We start from the raw sequence: 21,721 nt of genomic DNA, 5'->3' as shown, positions 1-21,721 counted from the left end.
AAATGCACTTCATAAACTTGGAATCGTTAAAATTAATAATACCATGCGATTATTTTAACTTTGTAAATAGATGCTAACTTTGGAATAAATAGATGCTAATTTAGAAACAAATAGATGCTAAATTTTCAGGTCCCTAGGTATTATATTATTTTCTGGCATCAAGATATATTGTCTTCGGATGTTCAACTCGAGATAAGCCAACATGTAAATGTCCATGTGAAAAGCACTCCTTCCTCAAGTCGATTCCCACAAGTGAGAATGTTTGCCCCTGTAACTTATTAACTGTGATAGCAAATGGAATCTTCACTGGAAACATACCCACGTATGTTTTTCATAAAATGTGCATTTAATAGATGATTGCCCTTCAAGAGGTCTTTTGTTGGTTGATGTAAAACTATGTAAGACAAATGATTGGAAATTGTTTTTCTCTATAACTTTTGTTATGTAGTACAGTACTTTTCGACAGGACGAATACCCATTTTTTTTTGCATGTCATCCCCTCGCCAGAGTAAATCGTATGTGTACTAAGTTTGCTTGAGAGCTATGCTTGAGCATACATCCATAATCTTGGTCATATTGGACATTTCGACTGGGGCTGAACTATGACTTAAACGGCAACCAGATTGTAACAGCTCCTCTCAACATTAACATCTGGCTGCTAGGGGTGTCTTGCCCCCAGGATATTTTTCTTTTTCTTTTTTTTTCTCTTTCAGATAGTAAACTGTATGTGTACAAAGTTTGGTTGAGAGTTATGCTGGAACATACAGGCTTTTATCTCTTATCTCAATCATTTTGGACATATTCTTTTCCACCTCTTCTCACCACTAATCTAACATGTAAATTAATCTTGGACTTAAATTATATCTGGAGTGTGACTATTCACCTCAGCGACCCCAATAACTATCGATTCTACATTAATAGAGGCAATTTTCTATTATTAATATTATCATCATTATACTTCTTCCCCTTTCCATCCCCGCCCAAAGGAGTCCTACGAGTGTCTTACACAACAGTATATTTTTACCAGATAGTAAGTCACGTATGTACCAATTTTGGTTGGCAGCTATGCCAAAACGTACATGCATAATCTCGCTGCTGTAGAATCCTGGAGCTGGCGTTGCCATGGTTACAGGAGTTCACTTCTTTACCCGATTCCTAAAGCATGGGTAGTGTGGTGCCAATATCCCCGTAACGGTTGGTTTTAGGGCCTACAGGGCTTACTAAGTTTTTCTCTTTGCGTCAAGGGGCTTAAAATAAGCGTTGTCTCGTCCTTGTACGAAATTCGATATTTCGCCTATATTAGCTTCTTGTTTTTATATCTCACCCCATCAAACTGTTTTGAAAATAAAATACAGCCCATGTCCATCGGGATAATGTATATTTACATTAGTAAAAGATTTTTTAGAATTGGACCAGTAGTTCCTGAGATTAGCCATTACATACAAACAAAGTTTACCTCTTTATATTGTACCAGATACGCTGATCCAGCTTCAGTGTTGAAGTATTTCAAACTTAAAATACGCGCCGTGTGCCAACAGAGCAGCCAGCTACAGCAAGCATGTTGCAAGTGACGTAAGATGAGTGACGAAGGAGCCAGCTTCAGCTTGCCAAGGCTAAGTTACGTCATCCATAGAACCTTCCAAACCTTCTACTATGAAATTTTTTTTTTTTTTTTGCTAGGGGCTTTACGTCGCACCGACACAGATAGGTCTTACGGCGACGATGGGATAGGAAAGGCCTAGGAGTTGGAAGGAAGCGGCCGTGGCCTTAATTAAGGTACAGCCCCAGCATTTGCCTGGTGTGAAAATGGGAAAGCACAGAAAACCATCTTCAGGGCTGCCGACAGTGGGATTCGAACCCCCTATCTTCCGAATGCGAGCTCACAGCCGCGCGCCTCTACGCGCACGGCCAACTCGCCCGGTACTATGAAAATAATTCATATATGAGTGAAGATATGAACATAAGAATAATATCACTGTACACACCATTTTAATATCTTCAATACCACCAAGTTTCATTAAAATCTACCTCGGATTAAGGACGTTATTGGTAGAAACGAAACAGCTGCAATCTCCGTGACTTTGGTATAAAAGAGAAGCGAGAATTCTGTTGGCTGATGGAAGTTAGTGCTGCGATGTGACATTACGGAATCAAAGTCTGCAATCAACTCTTCGAAGTTACGGTGAGAAGAACTTTGAAACATTTCAAGAGTCTCGCGAACTTAGTCGTAGAATCAAGAAGTGCGATATTTTAAATACCTCAAAGTGATTGAAATATTTCTGCTGACAGCAAACTTAGAATCTTGAACAATGCATTAGTACTTGTATTTTTCAAATGGAATGAACATTTTCAAGGGTTATGAACTTCATGTTCTTACTGCTTAGAAACATGTTTTAGGATTTCGTCAAATATTGTGTATTGTTTAAATATGGCTGATGACGACCCCAAGCAGGGTTGAAACTAGTCCCATGTAATGAAAATACACGCATTGTAAATATAACTATGTACTGAATACATGGAAAACTTTTCTGTTTATAATTTATATGTAATTTGAAAACGTTAGGAAGACATTAGTGTGAATTAACTTGTAATTTCATGGTATCTTTAAATGAACCCCGGGCTATTAGTGGATGTGGGATGTGGCGTCCCATCGCCCAGTGGGTAACCGAACTGCAATTAGCCTCCTGAGTATTGGCGGGTAAACCATAAAACTTACTGACATGAGGCAATGCACGTCAGGCACCGACCAGCTAGTGCATAACAAAATATTAACGCAAAGATCCATGATAGACCTAGCAAGCCAGTGGTAACGTATTACATAACTTTCAACAATCAAACGATCCTCAGATAGAATGTAAAACCAATATCAAAAGTGACAAAGCCTTTGTGCAGATCTGTCAGGTACGACACCCAAAACGGCTCCGATGATAGACAAATCTGTTCAAAGAAATAAAGACTGGGACTATTAATGTAGTATCCTTAGAAAAGGATGCAAGAATTCAATGATGACAGAGAGAAACATACCGATAATGGGACCAAGTGAAATAAGAAAAAAAGGGAATGGTAGTCAGGTGCTGGAGAGGGGATATAAAATGTGGTGGTCAGGAAGAGACAAGAGAAGAAATGGTGTTGCAATAACAGTGGCCAAAGAACTGGTCAACAAAGTACTTAATGTTTGCGACAGAATAGTTAAAGTTCAGTTAATGATGGAAGGAAATATCCATGATATAATCCAGGTTTATGCTCCTCAAATAGGTTTTGAAATAGATGAAAAGGAAGAGTTCATCACTAAACTGGAGGATACTGTAACATCTAACAAGACTGTGATTATAGGAGACTTCAATGTTCGAGCTGAGAATGATGAGGATATGAAACAGTCATAGGAAGCCACGGAGAAGATCACAATAATGATGAAGGAGAGATGATATTAGGCAGTATCTGGGAAATAAATGGATCATTGGTAATGGATGGTATAAAAAAAGAGACAGTCACAAGTTTACCAGATACAGTTGGAACTTGCAACAGAAATCCATAACTGATTATAAATAATAATGGAAGAAATCAGAAGATGCTTGACAGACGTGAAAGTGATACCAAGCATTAATCTTGACGGTGACCACAGACTATTGGTAAGGACATTGATGAAATTTAGAAGGGGTAAATATGGGGGGAAAAGGCAGGCAAAAATCAAGTGCTGGAAACTAAAAGATAGAGAAATCTAAGAGATATATAGGGAATAGATTAAAACTTAACTCCCTAAAAATGAGAGGAAGGATGTTGAGGAAGAATGGAAAAGGTTCAAACAGGCTTTAGTCAAAGCAGCAGAAGAAACCTGTGGAAAGACATCAACAAACATCAGACGCAAAGAAACTCCAGGGTGGAATGGTTCAGAAACAGAATGGAACATAAGAGACAAATGGAAATGACCAAGCAGAGCAACAAGGAAAATTATAGCATTGGCTAAAAAGAGGTCCTGGGAAAAATTTACAAAAGAGACAGAAGAGAATTATAAGAATGACAATAAAATATTATACCGCATATTAGGTAATGAAGGAAGCAAAAGAAAAAAAAAAAAAATCAAAAGTCATCAACAAAGATGGAAGACCTGTGTGGGAAGAAAAATAAGTTTTAGGAAGTATGGAATGAACACTTCCAAAATCTACATGAAGGACAAAATGAAACAAATGAACCCAAGGAAATAGACAAAGATAAAATAAATATCACCATTACAGTGGAAGGGATGAATAAATGATCAGATGAAATAGGAAGAGAAGATCTACAAATGTTAGATGTAGAAAAAGTTGTATTAGAAATGAAAAATGGCAAAGCTCCTGGAATAGATGACATCACAGTGGAAATGATTAAAGCTGCAGAACCTATTGGAATACAGTGGCTGTATAGAATAATGAAGATGGTATGGATTGACGGAGAGATTCCTGATGGCTGGACAAGGGCAATTATTGTACCTATTTAAAAAAAAAAAAGATAAGGCACTTTGTGAGAACTACAGAGGAATAGCATTAGTCATTGCATGGAGATTTATGAAAAGATATAAAAAATCAAGAACAAGATAGATTCACAATTAAGAGAAGAACAAGGATTTAAATCTGGAAGATCAACTATTGATGCCATATTTACAGCTAGACAAGTAGTAGAAAAGAAATGGGAATTTGGGAAAGACATCACAGTTGCATTAATGGATATACACAAGGCTTATGGCACGGTTAGAAGAGAAGAGCTATGGCAAGGACTGAATAGAATGGAACTGTCAAGAGAAATGCAATTGAGAATTAGAAACATGTATAACAAATGTCTGAACTGTGTTATAATAGATGGCAGAAAATCATGATGGTTTAGAAAAGACAGAGGAGTTCGACAAGGAAGTGTACTTTCACCAGTGCTCTTTAATATAGTGATGGACAACATTATGAGGAATGTTCGCCAAGGGTCAACAGCAAATGATATGAAAGTCACAGCATATGCAGATGATGTAATGATATGGAAAGAAAATGAACAAAAATGGGAAGAACAACTAAATATCTGGCAGAGGGCAATTGAAGAAGCAGGCATGGAAGTAAGTTTAATGAAGAGTGAGGTAATAAAAATCAGTAGAGAAAACAAAAAAATGAAGGATGTTAGGTGTAATGGAAAAATTCTTAAAGAAATAGATGCTTTTAAATACCTAGGAATAAGCTAACTGGGACAGTAAACATCAAGGAAGAAATTTCGGAGAGGATAGGAAATTGCTCAAAATTTTATTACTGTGTATCAGACATACAGTAATTAGAAATTGGAAAGTACCCACCACAGGAAAAATCATGATATCTAAACCATATTATTTGCCAACATTGACGTACGAATCAGAATGTTGGACAAAAATAAGATTACAAGCGACAGAGATGTGCTTTCTGCGAGGGATCTTGGGTAAAACAAGGAGGGACAAGATAAAAAACGAAACCATACGAAACGCGCTCCAGATCAACCCTCTAAAAGAAACTACGTAGAGAAATAGGCTGAAATGGTTCGGCCACGTCAAAAGAATGGGACAAGAAAGATTACCAAGAAGAGCTCTGGAATGACCAGAATCTGGAAGAAGACCAATTGGAAGACCATGAACAAGATAGAGGGATTAGGTGGAGGATGAAATAAATCGGAGAGGACTACAGTGGCAGACAGTGATGAACGATAGAAAGTGGGAAAAAAGAGAAGACTGGAAGAGACTCTGTGAACGACCTGCATAAGCAGAAACGTATTAGGAAGAAGAAGGAGAAGAAGACTATTAGTGAACAGAACTAATTTTCACTATCAAATGATTATAAAGTCTTACCAGTATTATTATCCGTGTTCAAAAATAAACAGGACAGTGTGAGTGAATGGGACTAATTTCACTGCTGCATTAACAGTCTAATAGTGTTACTTCTTGTCATATGCCTAAAGAACAGTGCATGTGAACGGAACTAATTTCAGATGTAAAGCATTTAACTTCTTCTACGAAAGTGAAGTAATTGCCATTCATAGTGTCATAGCAGTGTTGAGTAAACTTTGTAAATACATGCAAAATAATCGTAAAGCAGTAGAACTCTACAAATAGTTGCACTATCTTCTTCAAACATTAAAAGCATAAGTGAACTATTTGTTTCGTGTGAACAATATCATAATATGTGTCAAGAGTAATTTACGTTAAGGAGAATGCGGGTTCGATTCTATTGACATTCGGCCACATGAAAATTTCTTTATTTTCTCAAGTGTCAATTTACTTTCCTTAAAGAAACATTTGTTTTCGATTTCACTGACATTCGACACGGCATCTTTGCATTTATTTTCTTATCCTTTCATGGGAATGATTAAAGTTGGTTCAGAAATTACACCTCAGATTAATATGTCAATTATGTTCAAGGGCTTAAACGCATGTGTTCGTGCTATCCTTCCGAGTGAGTGATCTCGGCGAACCAAACTCCTAGACCTTCAAGAAATTCCTCGTTGGAGTATACGTAGTTCCATGGTGTCGAGAGCTGATCTATGGTGAAGACGAGAGGAGTAGCAGAGGAAACTATTATACAAGTAATATGCCTTGAATATTTAGGTCGGATGCTATCACTTGTAACTAGGGCTTCAACATGTCAAGGCGAGTCGAGCGGTCCATGACGTTTAATGAGGGTTAATGGTGTGAAAATTACGACAGATTTTATTTAAGATGTATTAGACAATGATAGTGAGTGATTTCAGCTTTGGCTATGGGCTAAAAGAGAGACATTTCATCTCCAAGATTACATCCGCAGACAAAATGCTAGCCGGCAATGTGTGTTGTGTCAGAAAACAGGTGCTAGGAAAGATGTAAGAAAAAAGTGCGCTGTCTGCAGAAATGTGCCCTTGTGCTTCAATGTCTTTTGATGCATACCATACTAAACTCAACATGTAAAGGTAAGATACAAATACATATTATTAGTATTTCAAGAAAAATATTTTTTCCAAAACATTCAGTACAATGCACATTTGATCAAAATAACCTGTGATAAATCTATAACGTGTGATAGGCATTTTCTGCATGACGACATTTTACTGTCCATAACAGTGAACGGGTATTCAATGCACAAAATATTGGACCTCACCTTACTTTTTGCAGCTATAAATAAGAAGAAAAGAGGGGGTCTAACACGCGAGGAAATACAGCATATTGTCATGGTTCTTTTAATATTGCACAATACGATAAATGTGAGATGAATTTTCATAGCGACGTCAATTTCCTCAGAGGAGTTAATGCGATGAAATGAATGATGTACGAGTAAATAAAAATGAGATTATATTTACAGTATATGCAGGCCTAAAAGTCATGTGTTCACTATTTATTGTTTTCTTTATTTAAATTTAGAAATATTGCCTTCCAATGAAAGTAGCCAGTAAGACTCAGAATACAATCATAAATTTGTTAAAGAATAGCGTAGAATACAAACATGTACAGTACAATATATAGATCTTTATAGGCCAGAAGTGTGTTCAAGCACGAATTGGGAGGCTGTCACATATTGAACCCCACCTTACGTTTTGTGGCTATAAAAGCAAGAAAAAGCGGTGTGTGTGTGTGTCACAGTTCCTTTATACCTGTTGTTGTTTGAGTCATCAGTCCACAGGTGGGTTGGTTTCAGCCTTCCATGCAACCCTGTCATGTGCTAACCTTTTCATTTCTACGTAACTATTGCATCCTACATTTGCTCTAATCTGCTTGTCATATTCATACCTTGGTCTTGGTCTACCCCTACCGTTCTTACCGCCTACACTTCTTTCAGAAACCAACTGAACAAGTCCTGGGTGTCTTAAGACGTATCCTATCATTTTCTCTTCTTCTCGTCCAATTTAGCCAAATCAATCTTTCACGAATTCGATTCAGTATCTCTTCATTCGTGATTCTATCTATGCATCTCACCTTCAGCATTCTTCTGTAACATCACATTTCAAAAGCTTCTATTCTCTTTCTTTCTGAGCTAGTTATCGTCCATGTTTCACTTCCATACAATGCCACGCTCCAGATGAAAGTTTTCAGAAACATCTTTCTAATTCCTATATCAATGTTTGAAGTGAACAAATTTCTCTTCTTAAGAAAGCTCTTCCTTGCTTGCGCGAGTCTGCATTTTATGTCCACCTTACTTCTGCCATCGATAGTTATTTTAGTACTTTATACCTAAGTACTTTCTAATACTAACTATGAACAGGAACTGTAGATCAGGGTCTAACAGGGTGGCTACACTAGTATGACAATTACATCAACCATCTAGGAAATAGAATACAGACTTGCAGAAATTTTCTAAGTTCTCATCCATCAGTCACAAAATTTTCTTCCCAGTAATAGCCCAATTTTGTGAAATACAATGAAGAGCACACACTAAAAGCTGCCAAATAAGTTAAATATGATATTAAACTTTTACTTACTTTGAGCCCACTTTGGTATGATTTTCTTCGGTTTTTCTTCATCATCGCTGGTATCATCAGAATTGATATCATCTATACCATAATCATCTGTGTTCTTTGGTATTAGCCCGGCAACTCCATCTTTAATTGGACCAATTTTACTGTTTATGGGATGAGCTTTAATTAGCTTAACCTTGCTTTCTGTCTGAAAGAGAAATGTATAACCATACAGAGATCTGGATAAATTCAAAATGCAAAATCAATATACACAGTGCAGTATAAATAGTGTCTGGAATTGTATGAGAAATGCATGTTCTCTGTTAAATGCTTAAAGGTATGCAGTAATGACATACAGTAAAACATGGGTAAGATATTTCTGCAGGAGACAAGGAAAGATAATGTGAGAAGTGAGAAAACATACTATTGAATACACAAATAAAAACTATTCAATAGGGATATGTAAACACTTTATATGTTGTTCGCACATGTGTGCATTTTACATCGTGTAAGTATGGACACAGTGAAAAATATAGGCCATCTACCATTTCTAAAGATGAGAAGAGTAGTAAATATGAAGAACGACGGGAGAACAAATACAAAATCCTTTTCCACAGGGGCTTATTAAATAAGAACAGTGTATTAAAGTAGTGTAAAACGCCAGACAACAAATATGAAAACATTTGCAGTCAGTTTCCATAAAAGTATCAATATATTATTGCAGATCACACACTTTCTAAAACAAATGTTAGCTGAAGCTTCATATTTCGGACTAGTCAGTTATTAAACATTATTTTCTGGTCACACTAGGCCACGTGCGAGAGAATGACAGCCATCGTCGACAATATTACTGAAAACCGCCAAGCAAAACTGAACTTTCCTGAGACTAAAGGCTTGGTCCCCGAAGGTGTAATTTACCAGTTTAGTTCACGAATTCAAGGCCCTTTCCCATTTTTTGTGTATCTTTCCCTGACCTGCCTCCTTTGGTGAGAGTTGTTATCTATGTTGGAAATCACATTCCTTTCACAAGGGATGAGACAGTTCATTTTCAAGGTTAGGAAAAATGTGATCTTACTAAGCAATATCGACAATTTGAGACGTGATAAGGGAGGTCATTTTTAATAAATTTAATACAATGTAATTGGGACTTCAATTTTACGACTTGCAAAGCGAGAAAAAGTCTTAATGAGGAATGTGTTAACGAGGTTTCACTGTACTTTGTAAGTTACACACCTTCATAGCATTGCATATTTTACTCATAACTACGATATAATGTTATTAAGCGTTCCCTTTCTGTTATCAACTCAATGATTATTAAGGAAATCTCTGCACAATTGGGTATACAAATTTAAACCATTTTTAAACAAACATCATGCATAGAAAACTTAAAAAAAAAAAAAAGAATGTATATATAGCAACGGTACTATACAAACATGAACCTGAAAAATTTTACTAACAATATTTCATCTAACTTGCTCATTCCTTTTTAGGAGAATTGCCACCATCTTATATCCCAAGCATAAACTATGAAGGGATTAAGTTCAGACATTATTTAATATTACATAACTACAGTATTTACAATGTGTTTATAATTGTTACTGCTATTACTAAATTACTCTACTAGACAATTATAATCCTAATGGTGTTTAAAATGCACACATAGGTTAAATAAACATGTAATGAAAATAGGCTTATTTTTCAAACTCTAAAGTTATACTCAACAATGGTTCATAAGTAATGAAAAGGAACAAACAATTGCAAATCAAGCCAGATGTAGAAAGGAACACTGAAAGAAATACAAAATAAGAAAAAAATCACAGGTCAGTGTGGGAAGAGAGAGAAATAGAAAGAAAAAACAAAAGGACAAGGACAATCTCCAAATCTTCACACACCACCTTTCTCAAGTAGATTGGCTCTCTCATCAACCCCACTTCTTCTACATTCATTTCTTCTCAGACCCTGACAAGCTAGTGTATAACTTATTTCTTATACATCAGCAAGGTCATACAACCTTTAAAACTTGTGTGAAAGATGCACATTTAAGAACTTCAGTATCTGGAGTCAACTATAGCCACTCTATAACGGCATTCAATTTGCCATACTCTAAAAGTATTTGTGATTATGTATAAACTTTTATCATCATTGTGCCTCATCATCATCTAACATTTTAACTTGACAATGCCATATTTGTCTATTTTAATCTTAATGTTATGTTAAAACTGTACTGTTTTAGGACCTTTCAACTGAATTGTACAATTTATGTTTATGGCTGATGATGACTCCGAACAGGGTTGAAACTCGTACCAAATAAATATTAAACTGTAATGTAAAACTGCATTTAAAAGTATGTTGTATTGAAAAGGTGGAATCTTAAATTTTACATAAATATATATGTAATCTCACTTCAATACGGACCAATCAAAATGAAGTTTCTAACCCTCAATGACACAGTCTCTGGACACACTACTGTTGTTTTTGAGCCATCTTTCATTGTTCTTTGCAAAGTGGCGGTCTCAGTTCCATGATAATTCGAGATGAGGTGGACAACTCTATTATCCTCCCACTTATAAACTCCTATACCCAAATTTGAGAAGAGATAATCACAATCTATACGAGCCATCTTCTTGTCATCCACCAAGTTGTCTGGGAACTCACGTCTAGTATGGCGAATCGTTCAACAGGCAAAAGTTTCTTCTGACTTCAGTTTTTCCATTAACTTTACGGTGGAGAAAAGTTTTTTTTAAACTTAAAATTACAAATTATTTATTTGATCAACCACCTATTCAATACATACTTTTTTAATAATTAGGATTTAATCCTTGTTACAATTAAAGAATTAAATCTTAATTATATAAAAAAGTATTGAATAGGTGGTAGATCAAATAAATAATTTGTAATTTTAAGTAGTAGGGGGGAGTGGGGCAGTTTCATACACATTCTACCCATTAACACTTAACACACTCACTGAAGCTGCTGGAAAAGATCATAGAAACAAGACTTAGGAAGATAGTGGAACCTTTGCTTGAGGAAGAACAACACGAGTTCAAGAAAGGTCGAAGTACTGTGGATCTTATCTTTGCAGTAAAGATGCTGACAGAAAAGTACTGGGAATACGGAAGAAATTTGCATTTGTGGACATTGAAAAAGCATATGATAGTGTTCCTCGAAACAAGATATGGGAATGTCTGGAAGACCTAAAGGTGCCAAAGTACTTAATTGACAAAGTCAAGATGCTATACCAGAAGTGCTACAGCTGTGTCCAGATAGGCAATGGACGATCAAAATGGTTTGAAACAAAGAGAGGTGTCCAACAAGGAAGTGCTCTGTCACCACTCCTGTTCATAATAGTACTGGACAAGGTCATCAAATCTATCAAGAAAATGGACAGTGAACCAAACGCCCTGGTATTTGCTGATGATGTGTTTTTATGGGGAGAGACAGAAGCTGAAGTTCAGAAGAAACTTAATGAATGGAACAATACATTCAAAAATTTTGGACTGAAGATGAGCAAAACAAAGACGGTGGAAATGACCATCAAGAGGGAAGGAACAAGCTGAAATATATTTCTGGAAGGAGAAAATATGGAATCAGCTTCCCACTTCAAGTACCTCGGAAGCACAATCTCGAAAGACAACACTGTTAGGCAGGAAATACTCAGCAGGACACAGAAAGCATCGAACTTCTACAGTCAAGTCAGAAATCTTCTCTGGGATTGCAAAATACTACAGAAAGCGAAAACAATCATGTACCACACTTACTTCGTACCAATCCTCACGCACGGTTTAGAGACATGTACCCTACTAAACAAAGACCTCAGTAGAATCCAAGCAACTGAAATGAGATTCATTAGAACCATGAACCAAACAACCAGAAAGGACAAGATCAGAAATGAAGTGAATAGGAAAGTAGCTGATATTGAGGTTCCTATTATCAGTGTCATAAAGAAACGCAGACTTCAGTGGTATGGGCACATAATGAGAATGAACAGGGAAAGACCTGCCAGAAAATATTTCAACCTTAATCTTGTAGGAAGAAGACCACAGGGAAAACCAAGAAAACGTTGGATAGAGACTGTAAGATCAGATGTGGAGGAGAGAGGATACAAATGGGAGGATGTACTGGATCAGAAGATGTATGAAGACAGGAGAAGATGGCGAGTGCTTGTACACCACACCTAGGAAACTGGAGTTGGGAAATGATGATGATGATGATGATGAACACTTAAGAAGATTTAGTGGCTGTATTTCACAATCTAAATGGCTAAAAACAAGTGTTACACAAACATTGTTATATTAGAAACAAGTCGGACTTACGTAATTACTCATTTAGTTAATTCCTATAAAACAATTTAAAAATACAGTAGAAGTCCGTTATAGCGAGAATTCATAAGCGCGAAAAATTTACTCGCTATAACGGATTGTTGTTATATCCGATTTTTGTATAAAAGTCGGAAAACCCTTCATGCACTTTAAAATCGGTATGAAACGGCAATCAGTTTGTTCAAAACTTGCGTTTCCGTAGATGATATCCACAACATGGCTTACTTGTTTGTTATTTTTCGTAATCCGATACTACATGAAAGTGTATGTTTAATTTCATTCTGAAAAAAATATAGTACCGAATATCTCCGAATCCAAGATGAACCCCACTTTTTCCTTCAAAAAATTTAAATCAGGCTCAAAAAGAAGTTTGTAAAATCATATGAATGCCTTGTCTTACAGTAGGCCTACGCATTTTTTAAATACTATTTTTAGACGCCGAACACTGACTTTCGTTACGCCGTATTTCTTTATTTTTGGCGGCTGCACAATTATTTATTTCCGCGGGTTTAAGGACCATTAATTCAACATTGGCATCATAATACCGAAGAGAACTCGTTGAAAATTTTCCGGCAATACCTATTCCATACGTCTCTACAATACAACGATCCATCAGGAAATTATTCTTCCTGTCTATAAAACTGTTACTTTTACGCAGCGTCAGATATAACCGGCTGCCGCGACACGCACGTCTCGCTTATCGGGTTCGGCCAAATTCAGCGGCTAGGGATGTATTAGCCTCATCGCGAACGTTGAAAGTCAACGAACGAGTTTATTGCGCCACGGCGTGGCCATTCCGCCGTTGCGTTTTTTGTGCACATACCTCACAATTTCATCTTCGACTTCTTTAAAGCGTCCTTGTTGCGGACCACTGAATGTATTTTTTGTACAGTACGCATTTTTTAGCTCGTTGTCTTCACGCTAACGCCAAATATTGGCTTTAGTTAGGCCTATGCCGTATTTACTTGCGGCTGCACAATTATTCTACATTATCGTGTGTTTAATAAACATTAACTTATAACTGGCATCATAATATCAACTAGAACCCGTTGAAAATTTGCCGGCAATACCTTTTCCACGTACTTTTACAATAGGACTATCCATCACGAAAATATTCCTGCTGTCTATAAACCTTAATTTTACTAAGCGTCAAGTACAATAGACGCGTTATGACTGCCACTGAGTAGCCATGGCTTTTCTAAGAATTCGAAGGGTCGCACGCTTTGATGCCATTCTGCAGATTTGAGAATCACACAGGCTCTGTACAACCGGTTGTCGCGGCTAGCGATGTGTAGTAAAGAGGCGGTCATTTATTGTCAACGAGTTCTGTGCGCGTGTGAAAGAAGCAGCGTGGTTACCGCGGTAGTTGCCAGTGGTATCCATTAACTTACTGTTAGGCCGCGAATGCAACAACCCTTGAGTTTTCGCATGAGATTCTGAGAAAAAAAAAGTCTTGGATTCGGAGAAAAAGGTTATCATTCCAGAGACTTCTGTGGCAAACACCTAAGCTTTCTTCTTCAAACAGCGTCACCTAATCTAACTGTATATGTAGTCTATCATGAAAACATATTTAAAACGCATGAAGAGAAATAATCTCCTCGCGAAAAATTTACATGTAAATAGCCGTAACTAGACGCGAGAAGATATGAAATATCCTCTGAAATCAGTGATGTACTCTGCCATGTCTTGAGGTGTATCACATTATTACTTAATTTCCGTATATAACATTAAAATTAAGATATCGTTTACTTCAGTCTTTATTTTTAACAAGTTAACAACTGCTATCGGCCACGTTATTTACGCATTTATTACGAAAAAGTGTTTTCCTCTTTCATTTCGACTTTTCTTTAGAGAACAGCAGTCAATGGGTATTACTAATAAACTCCAACATCGCCTTTGAATGTCAACGAGAGAGCTCGCAAATGCACAAAGTGAGAAAACTATACCGTACCGATGATGATCGATAGCATTTTGTTGCAAACGTTTCAGTTTTCTTATTCAAACAGCGTCACGTATCCTAACTTAACTGTACTATACGTATGATGAAAACACACTTCAAGCGCCAGTAGGGAAATTATACCTTTCTTGCTATAAATTTTCATAATAGCCTTTCCGTAATTTGATCAGACGCGACAAAATATAAACTAACCTCTGAAATCAATTAAGCACTCTGCCATATCTCAAGGTGTATCCCATTCTTACTTAATTGCAGTATTTAGCCTCAAAATTAAGCGGCGGTTTACTCAGCCTTATATTTAACGAGTTAACAACCGTTATCGGACACGTTATTTACGCATTTATTACGAAAGTATGTTCTCTTTCATTTCGAATTTTCTTTACGGTACAACTGTCGACGGATATTACTAATCGACTCCGACATCGCCTTCGAATGTCGACGAGAGAAATCGCTAATGCACATAGCGAGGAAACGATGCCGAAGGTAATTGATCGCATGCAATATCATCGCTGGGGTGCATAAATATCGGTAACGGAAAAAATCGCGCGCGCTTAATTGCTCGTAATAACGGATGCGCCAGTGATAGGGTTCTCGCTGTAACCGAAGGACGATACACAGTTTAAGACGGATGCGCCAGTGATAGGGTTCTCGCTGTAACCGAAGGACGATACACAGTTTAAGATAGGAATTTTAAAGGGACAGAAAAATGTCGTCGCTATAACGGAGTTCTCGTTATATGGCGTACTCGCTATAGCGGACTTCTACTGTATTTATAAACATGTATTTGTATGAAAGTACCCCAACATGGGCAGTATCATACATTGCAGGGGCACTTTCATACATGTTCTACAATATTGACAAAATATGCTTTTATACATACAAAAACACCACTAGCCTATCCTAAACTGAATTCAGTCAGATCTACAGAAAAAGTTAAGGAAATTGCTCGAGCTGTTCCTCCAACCATGGTAGGCTGTGGAAATTTAGTGTGAACATCAGCCCGAGAAATTTCACTGACTTCTTTTTATGGAAAACAAAAATTTCTTTTTATAATTTGTATGTAAAAAGTTTGAGAAACCCTGAACCATTCATTTTCTCATCAACTTGACAAACAAAGTATTTCTTTGTTCTTTTTGTTGCAAACTCAACCAGAACGAAGTCATTAAGCTGAATATCACTGCTGTTATCAAGCAGCGGTAAGTCAACATCTTGGTCACTAAACTCAAGTTCACTTTCACCACTTGTTACAGCAACACTTTATTCACTGCTTGAAGAATTGAGGCCTACAGATTCCTTGCCAGATTTAAATAATTTTCGTATAGGGAGATTCGAGGATGTCATCTTGTTTGACTTTCTTTTCTTTTTATTCTTAAGCTTCATCATTTCCTCCAATCTTTCTTTTTCAGGAGTGATAGTCAGAATTCTTGACTTTCCTTTAGCTCGTCCAGTGTCTTTAAGTGTTATAGGCTTTGCTTGGGGTAAGGGTGGATATATTCTGGTGTAACTGTAGGTTTTTGAGGGTTGCCTTGGAATTGGGTGTTGGCGTGGAAGTGGGAGAAGCTGAAGTGGGTATGTTGCTGGATGGTTCTTGGACATGACTTTCTTGCCCTGAAGGTGCAGATGATCCCATTAAATCTTCCTCATGATGGGCAGGATCTGAAGATGTAGAAAGTTTTGTGCAATCCTGTGGGTGGCATGGGCGATCTGTTGTCAAAGATGCAGCTAAGTCAATGAATACTGAATTTTCACGACCGCATTGTAATCGAAACCAACTTTCAACCTATTAGGTCGTGTTATGTACATTTAGTACGTGTTGAAGAGATGTGGGTTGTGGGTTCGGATCCCACTGGTGTCTGGTTGGCCATTTTTGTTCTGTACTTAACATCTCTTCCACACGTACTAAATGTATGTAACACGACCTAATAGGATGAAAGTCGGTTTCGAATGCAGCAAAGTCTTTGTCAGTAAAGACAAAATGATTTGGGGACTAAAGTCCGGTCTTCCTGAATGAAGACACAATGTTGATCTTGAAAAATGACTGACTGAATGGTACATTTGTCAGTTATGGTATGTTATAAATTGATATGGCCCTTCCTGGATTTTCATAGAGCCATGTATTAAATGCTTGCCTGCATCTGGTCTTAAATGGACCGAATTTGTCGAACAAGACAAGTACGGGATCATCCTTAGAAGACTTGCATATCTTTTGGAGATGCTTGATGATTTCAAGAAAATATGTTCCTGTAATCCAGCCTCTAGGGTTTGCAAGGCCTAGGAGCCCCAATTATATCCTTTTTGCTTTAAAAATAGATATGGGGGTGTATGAAAGTGCCCCAAACCATTGTATGAAAGTGCCCCATAGGCAGCTATTTTACTAATCTTGCCATGTGGCCTTTCATAAGTTATGGAGATTACTGTAACTTATACATAAGTTGCAGTGAAGAGTGTAGTATGATGTGAAACTTATTTCAGAATCAAACACAGTGAATCAAAAGACTTACCTAACTATTTCACAGCAAGAAGATTTTTTTTAAAAATCACCAAAATTAAACTTTTCAGCACAGCTTCTCGTCAACAGATGCTATGATGCTACAACTTGCACAGGAAGTAGATGAAGTCAAAAGGAGTTAATAAAAAAAAAAAAAAAAAGATGGCACTCTCTACCCTTAAAGGTGGGAAATTTAAAACTGTATGAAACTGCCCCACTCTCCCCTACACTGAATTTCAATACAGACTCATAATGATAATGATTACTTGTATGGGGAAAAAATTTGTCGAAAAATACAATCCTCCCCTGTCTCCAAAATGGTCTTGTTAACTGCAGAACAACACCTTCCTGCAAACTGCAAATTCTGCATTTTGTTCCTTCTTGCCTTGATAAACTATGAATGAAAGAATATATCCCTTTTGGTCAGCTACTGTCCACAGCTTGTAACCGCGTTTCACTGGCTTCATAGGATTATACTGTTTTAGCGAGCTTCTACCTTGAATAGTATAATAGATTCATCGACACTTGGTTCCCAAGTTCCACTGTAAACCACCTTATATCCGACATTTAGGCTGTTGATCATTGGTCTTAGTTTGTACAGTTTATCTCCCATTGTTTTGTGGAACTGCATTGTTGTCATTCACGTACAAAAAGCGCAAAATGCCTTCAAATCTATTTCTAGGCATAGTCTCAGCTACCACTTTTACACCCAAATCTGCACTTGTAGCACAATAATGCTTCCATGATGGTGAACAGTTTTAACCCACCAGAAAGTTTATTCCAATAAAAGAAAGTTCTAATATTTCATCAGATTAGAAATCAGGTTGCATTTTTTATCAATATTTATAAAATCATTTTCAAAAATATTCAAAAGATTCCCTTTTTTTTAATTATAGAATTTGAAACATGTTCCTTATACCTTATGCTAAAATTGCGGTCTGTCTGTCTGATGTAACTGGCAGGATATTGCTGGCACTTTAATTTGTAAACTCCTGATTTCTGAAATTTGTTACTGATATTATTAGTAGTGAGCTGATTGTAAAAAAAGATGAGCGTTGTTGTTAGTTGTCTTGAAAGAAACTTTCATATTACGTTTCTTGAAAACATTCATAATTTCATAGATTTTACTATGACTGTAGGTGAAAAGGGCGTAACTGTCTTCTTTCTTTTTAGTATCTGAACTTAATGTCGAAAACAATATCTTCTCGACTTTGCTAATAATTTTGTCCACAAATTGCCTATTGAACCCATTACTTTTAGCTATTAAAAAAATAGTATCTAATTCATTTTTATGATCTACTTCTGACATGCGTATCCTATAAAAAGAGGCCCTCATGTGCTGCCGGGTGCATGGAATCTTGTCTAATTACGTTCACTGTTTAAGTGGGTTTTCTAAATATTTTATATCTAAATTATTTGGAGTCATTAATGACTAATATCAAGAAAATTTAACACTTTATTATTCTCACATTCGAAAGAAAAAATCTGTGAATCCATATTATTTAATTGTTCCAATACCTCCTCTCCATTAGTAATGCTGTGATCAATTATTGTAAACATGTCGTTCACGTATCTCAAACAAAATATTATTCATTTAATGTTGTTGATTTTATTATTTTCGAGAAAATTGTAAGTCCATATAAATTTGAGCATTAAAGGTGAAATAATTATTAGTGGTAGTGAACTCCAAGATATTAATAAAATCTGCTATCTCTTGCCTACTTAAATTACTGTATTTGAGTTAATTGTTCTTTACATGATTTATCGTTTTTTTTATACAGGAATATTCAGGAACATGTTTTTAACATAAAATGACTACATCTTCTGGTCCGATTACATGTTCAAATCTTTTTTTTTTTTTTTTGCTAGGGGCTTTACGTCGCACCGACACAGATAGGTCTTATGGCGACGATGGGATAGGAAAGGCCTAGGAGTTGGAAGGAAGCGGCCGTGGCCTTAATTAAGGTACAGCCCCAGCATTTGCCTGGTGTGAAAATGGGAAACCACGGAAAACCATTTTCAGGGCTGCCGATAGTGGGATTCGAACCTACTATCTCCCGGATGCAAGCTCACAGCCGCGCGCCTCTACGCGCACGGCCAACTCGCCCGGTGTTCAAATCTTTGGTACGATCACAAAATTATTTGGAATTCTTAATAGACTTATTACCGTCAAATCTATAATGTTTAAAAAAAAAAAAAAAAAAAAAAAAAAAAAAAAAAAAAAAAAAAAAAAAAAATGTGTATAAAGCTAGATGTCTTGTATATAGGGCTATTTTTGAAACTGATGATAGGTCTTAGAGGTATATTGTCTTTATGCACCTTCGGTAATGCCCTAGCCGTCGGGTTACCCGGGTTCATATTAACAAGTTTTTGAGACTACCTTTCATTTAGGATGAAAGAAGATCATTTAAGAAGTTGCTTTAAGTTTCTCTGGATAATATTGATTGTTTTTTTTTTTTTTTTATAATTTTGAACGAATTTTCTGTAAAAAAAGTTTTGGTTTTCTGTACGTATGATTCTTTACTCATAATGACCGTAGCATTCCCGTTGTCCACCTTAGTCAAAATCATTCTCCATAATTTTCTGTTTCAATGAACCTATCATTTGGTTATGATCTTGTCAATGAACTGGTGTATGTGACGAACAAGTGATGTGTTCCCTTTCTTGAAGAGCTCAGCAGGAATTCCATTCACGTCTGATGCCTTATTATTCTAGAGTTGACTGATGGTGATTTCCACTTCAAGACCGGGAGCTTCATCAAGGTGGTCTCATGTCGCGCTCTGAGGAATTTGGGTAGAGATGTTGTCATCAATTTGTGTGTACCTGTTCAGTAGTTGTTCAAAATGTTCTTTCCAGCAGGAGTTGATGGGAGTTTGTGACTAATAAATCCAGAAATTGGCAAAACCAGCCGATTCTTCACAGGCTGAGAGCATAGATGACTTGAATGTTTGCCAATGGTCTTCAACATTCTCTAGATAGTTCTCTGGCAGCTATTCATCAAGGAATTGGTGTAATTTTGATTTAACGCTATCATCTTTGAGACACCCTGTGTTCATCTGATATGCTTTCCCTGCTTCCTTTGCTTCTGATTAACTTGCAGACATGTAACAGACTGTACCAGTCGGTTAACAGTCCAGCAGTCATCAGCACTTACTGAATACGTCAAGTTTATCTCGAGTGTGAACAATCATGTAATCGATTAGATGCCAGCGTTTTGATCTGGGGTGTTGCCATGCAGTCTTCAATTTGTTCTTTTGTCGGAGGAGTGTGTTCACGATTACATAGTTATGTTCAGAACATTTGGTTAGGAGAAGAGTTCCATTAGAGTTGCTTTTACCAACACCTTCTTTATCAACTGCACCAGACTAATGCATAATAAGAAATTTCTGTCAGACACCAAGACACAACACTACAAAATCATAACTCTCCCGAAAGCTACTTATGCTTGTAAACCCCGTTCCAAATTAAAAATGAATGAAAATCTGATCAGCAACCCAAAATTTAAAGAAAAGTCATCAAAACTTCGACAAATTAAAAATACCAGTCTGGAGAATCTTTCCTAATGAAAATGTCTATTGATAGATTGACCCAATCACCAGTACAAAAAAGAAAATAATCTTTTAGAGAACGTGAATGTAGACCTACTCAAGTAATCCAATGTGGCCAATAATCAATCAATCAATCAATCAATCAATCAATCAATCAATCAATCAATCAATCAATCAATCAATCAATCAATCAATCAATCAAATCACTACTGATCTGCATTTAGGGCAGTCGCAATGGCAGATTCTCTATCTGTTGTTTACTAGCCTTTCCTTAAATGATTGCAGAGAAATTGGAAATTTACTGAACATCTCCCTTGGTAAGTTATATCAATCCCTGACTCCCCTTCCTATAAACCAATATTTGACCCAATTTGTCCTCTTGAATTCCAACTTTATCTTCATATTGTGGTATTTCCTACTTATAAAGACACCAATAATAATAATAATAATAATAATAATAATAATAATAATAATAATAATAATAATAATTTCAAGTATGGTATTTAACATTTTCTAAGCTGCTTTTATATAGTTTTAACACAATTACTGATTGCTTGATTACTACAAAATACAACACTAAAGCAGAATAAGATTATGGTTGGGGAGCTAACAATGATACCAATATAACTTCCACTAATCTGTGATGGGCTATGCTATGGAAGCAGATTGACAACACAGGGTGTAATGTTATAAATGTTGATCAGGGGAAAATCATCACTGCCATAATTCTGAATAGTCTGCAGGTGTGGTATACAATAACCTCCATTTATGGAAAATTCCAAGTTCCCATGGAGGGAATTAGATATTTTTCACCAATAGAGCTTGTCAAAAACAGATCAGATGTAAGGCTTTTCAGGCGTTTGCTTTATTAACCAGCATATTGTCTTAGGTCTGACACTATGTGACGTACCCACTTGGCCCACAGAAGTTTGACAAAATTATAACGTGGCGGGTCACTTTAATATTAAAATAAATAAATGATATGTCATTGTTTCTCCATAAACAATAT

The 21,721-nt window shown here is 36.5% G+C and overlaps 1 protein-coding gene across 3 annotated transcripts in view; it reads right to left on the bottom strand.

Moving 5' to 3' along the window:
* Positions 1–21,721, bottom strand: part of LOC136866197 (inner centromere protein B) — a 431,603-nt gene that overhangs the window by 56,630 nt on the left and 353,252 nt on the right. For all 3 annotated transcript variants that reach the window (XM_067142957.2, XM_068226499.1, XM_067142948.2), the window contains one exon: positions 8,425–8,608. In XM_067142957.2, the coding sequence (XP_066999058.2) occupies positions 8,425–8,608 (184 nt within the window). The remainder of the gene's footprint in view (positions 1–8,424; positions 8,609–21,721) is intronic.

Source organism: Anabrus simplex, chromosome 1 (genome assembly GCF_040414725.1).
Source record: "Anabrus simplex isolate iqAnaSimp1 chromosome 1, ASM4041472v1, whole genome shotgun sequence".
NCBI lineage: Eukaryota > Metazoa > Arthropoda > Insecta > Orthoptera > Tettigoniidae > Anabrus > Anabrus simplex.
The sequence above is the reverse complement of the archived record's forward strand: the minus strand, read 5'-3'. Positions and strand labels throughout refer to the sequence as shown.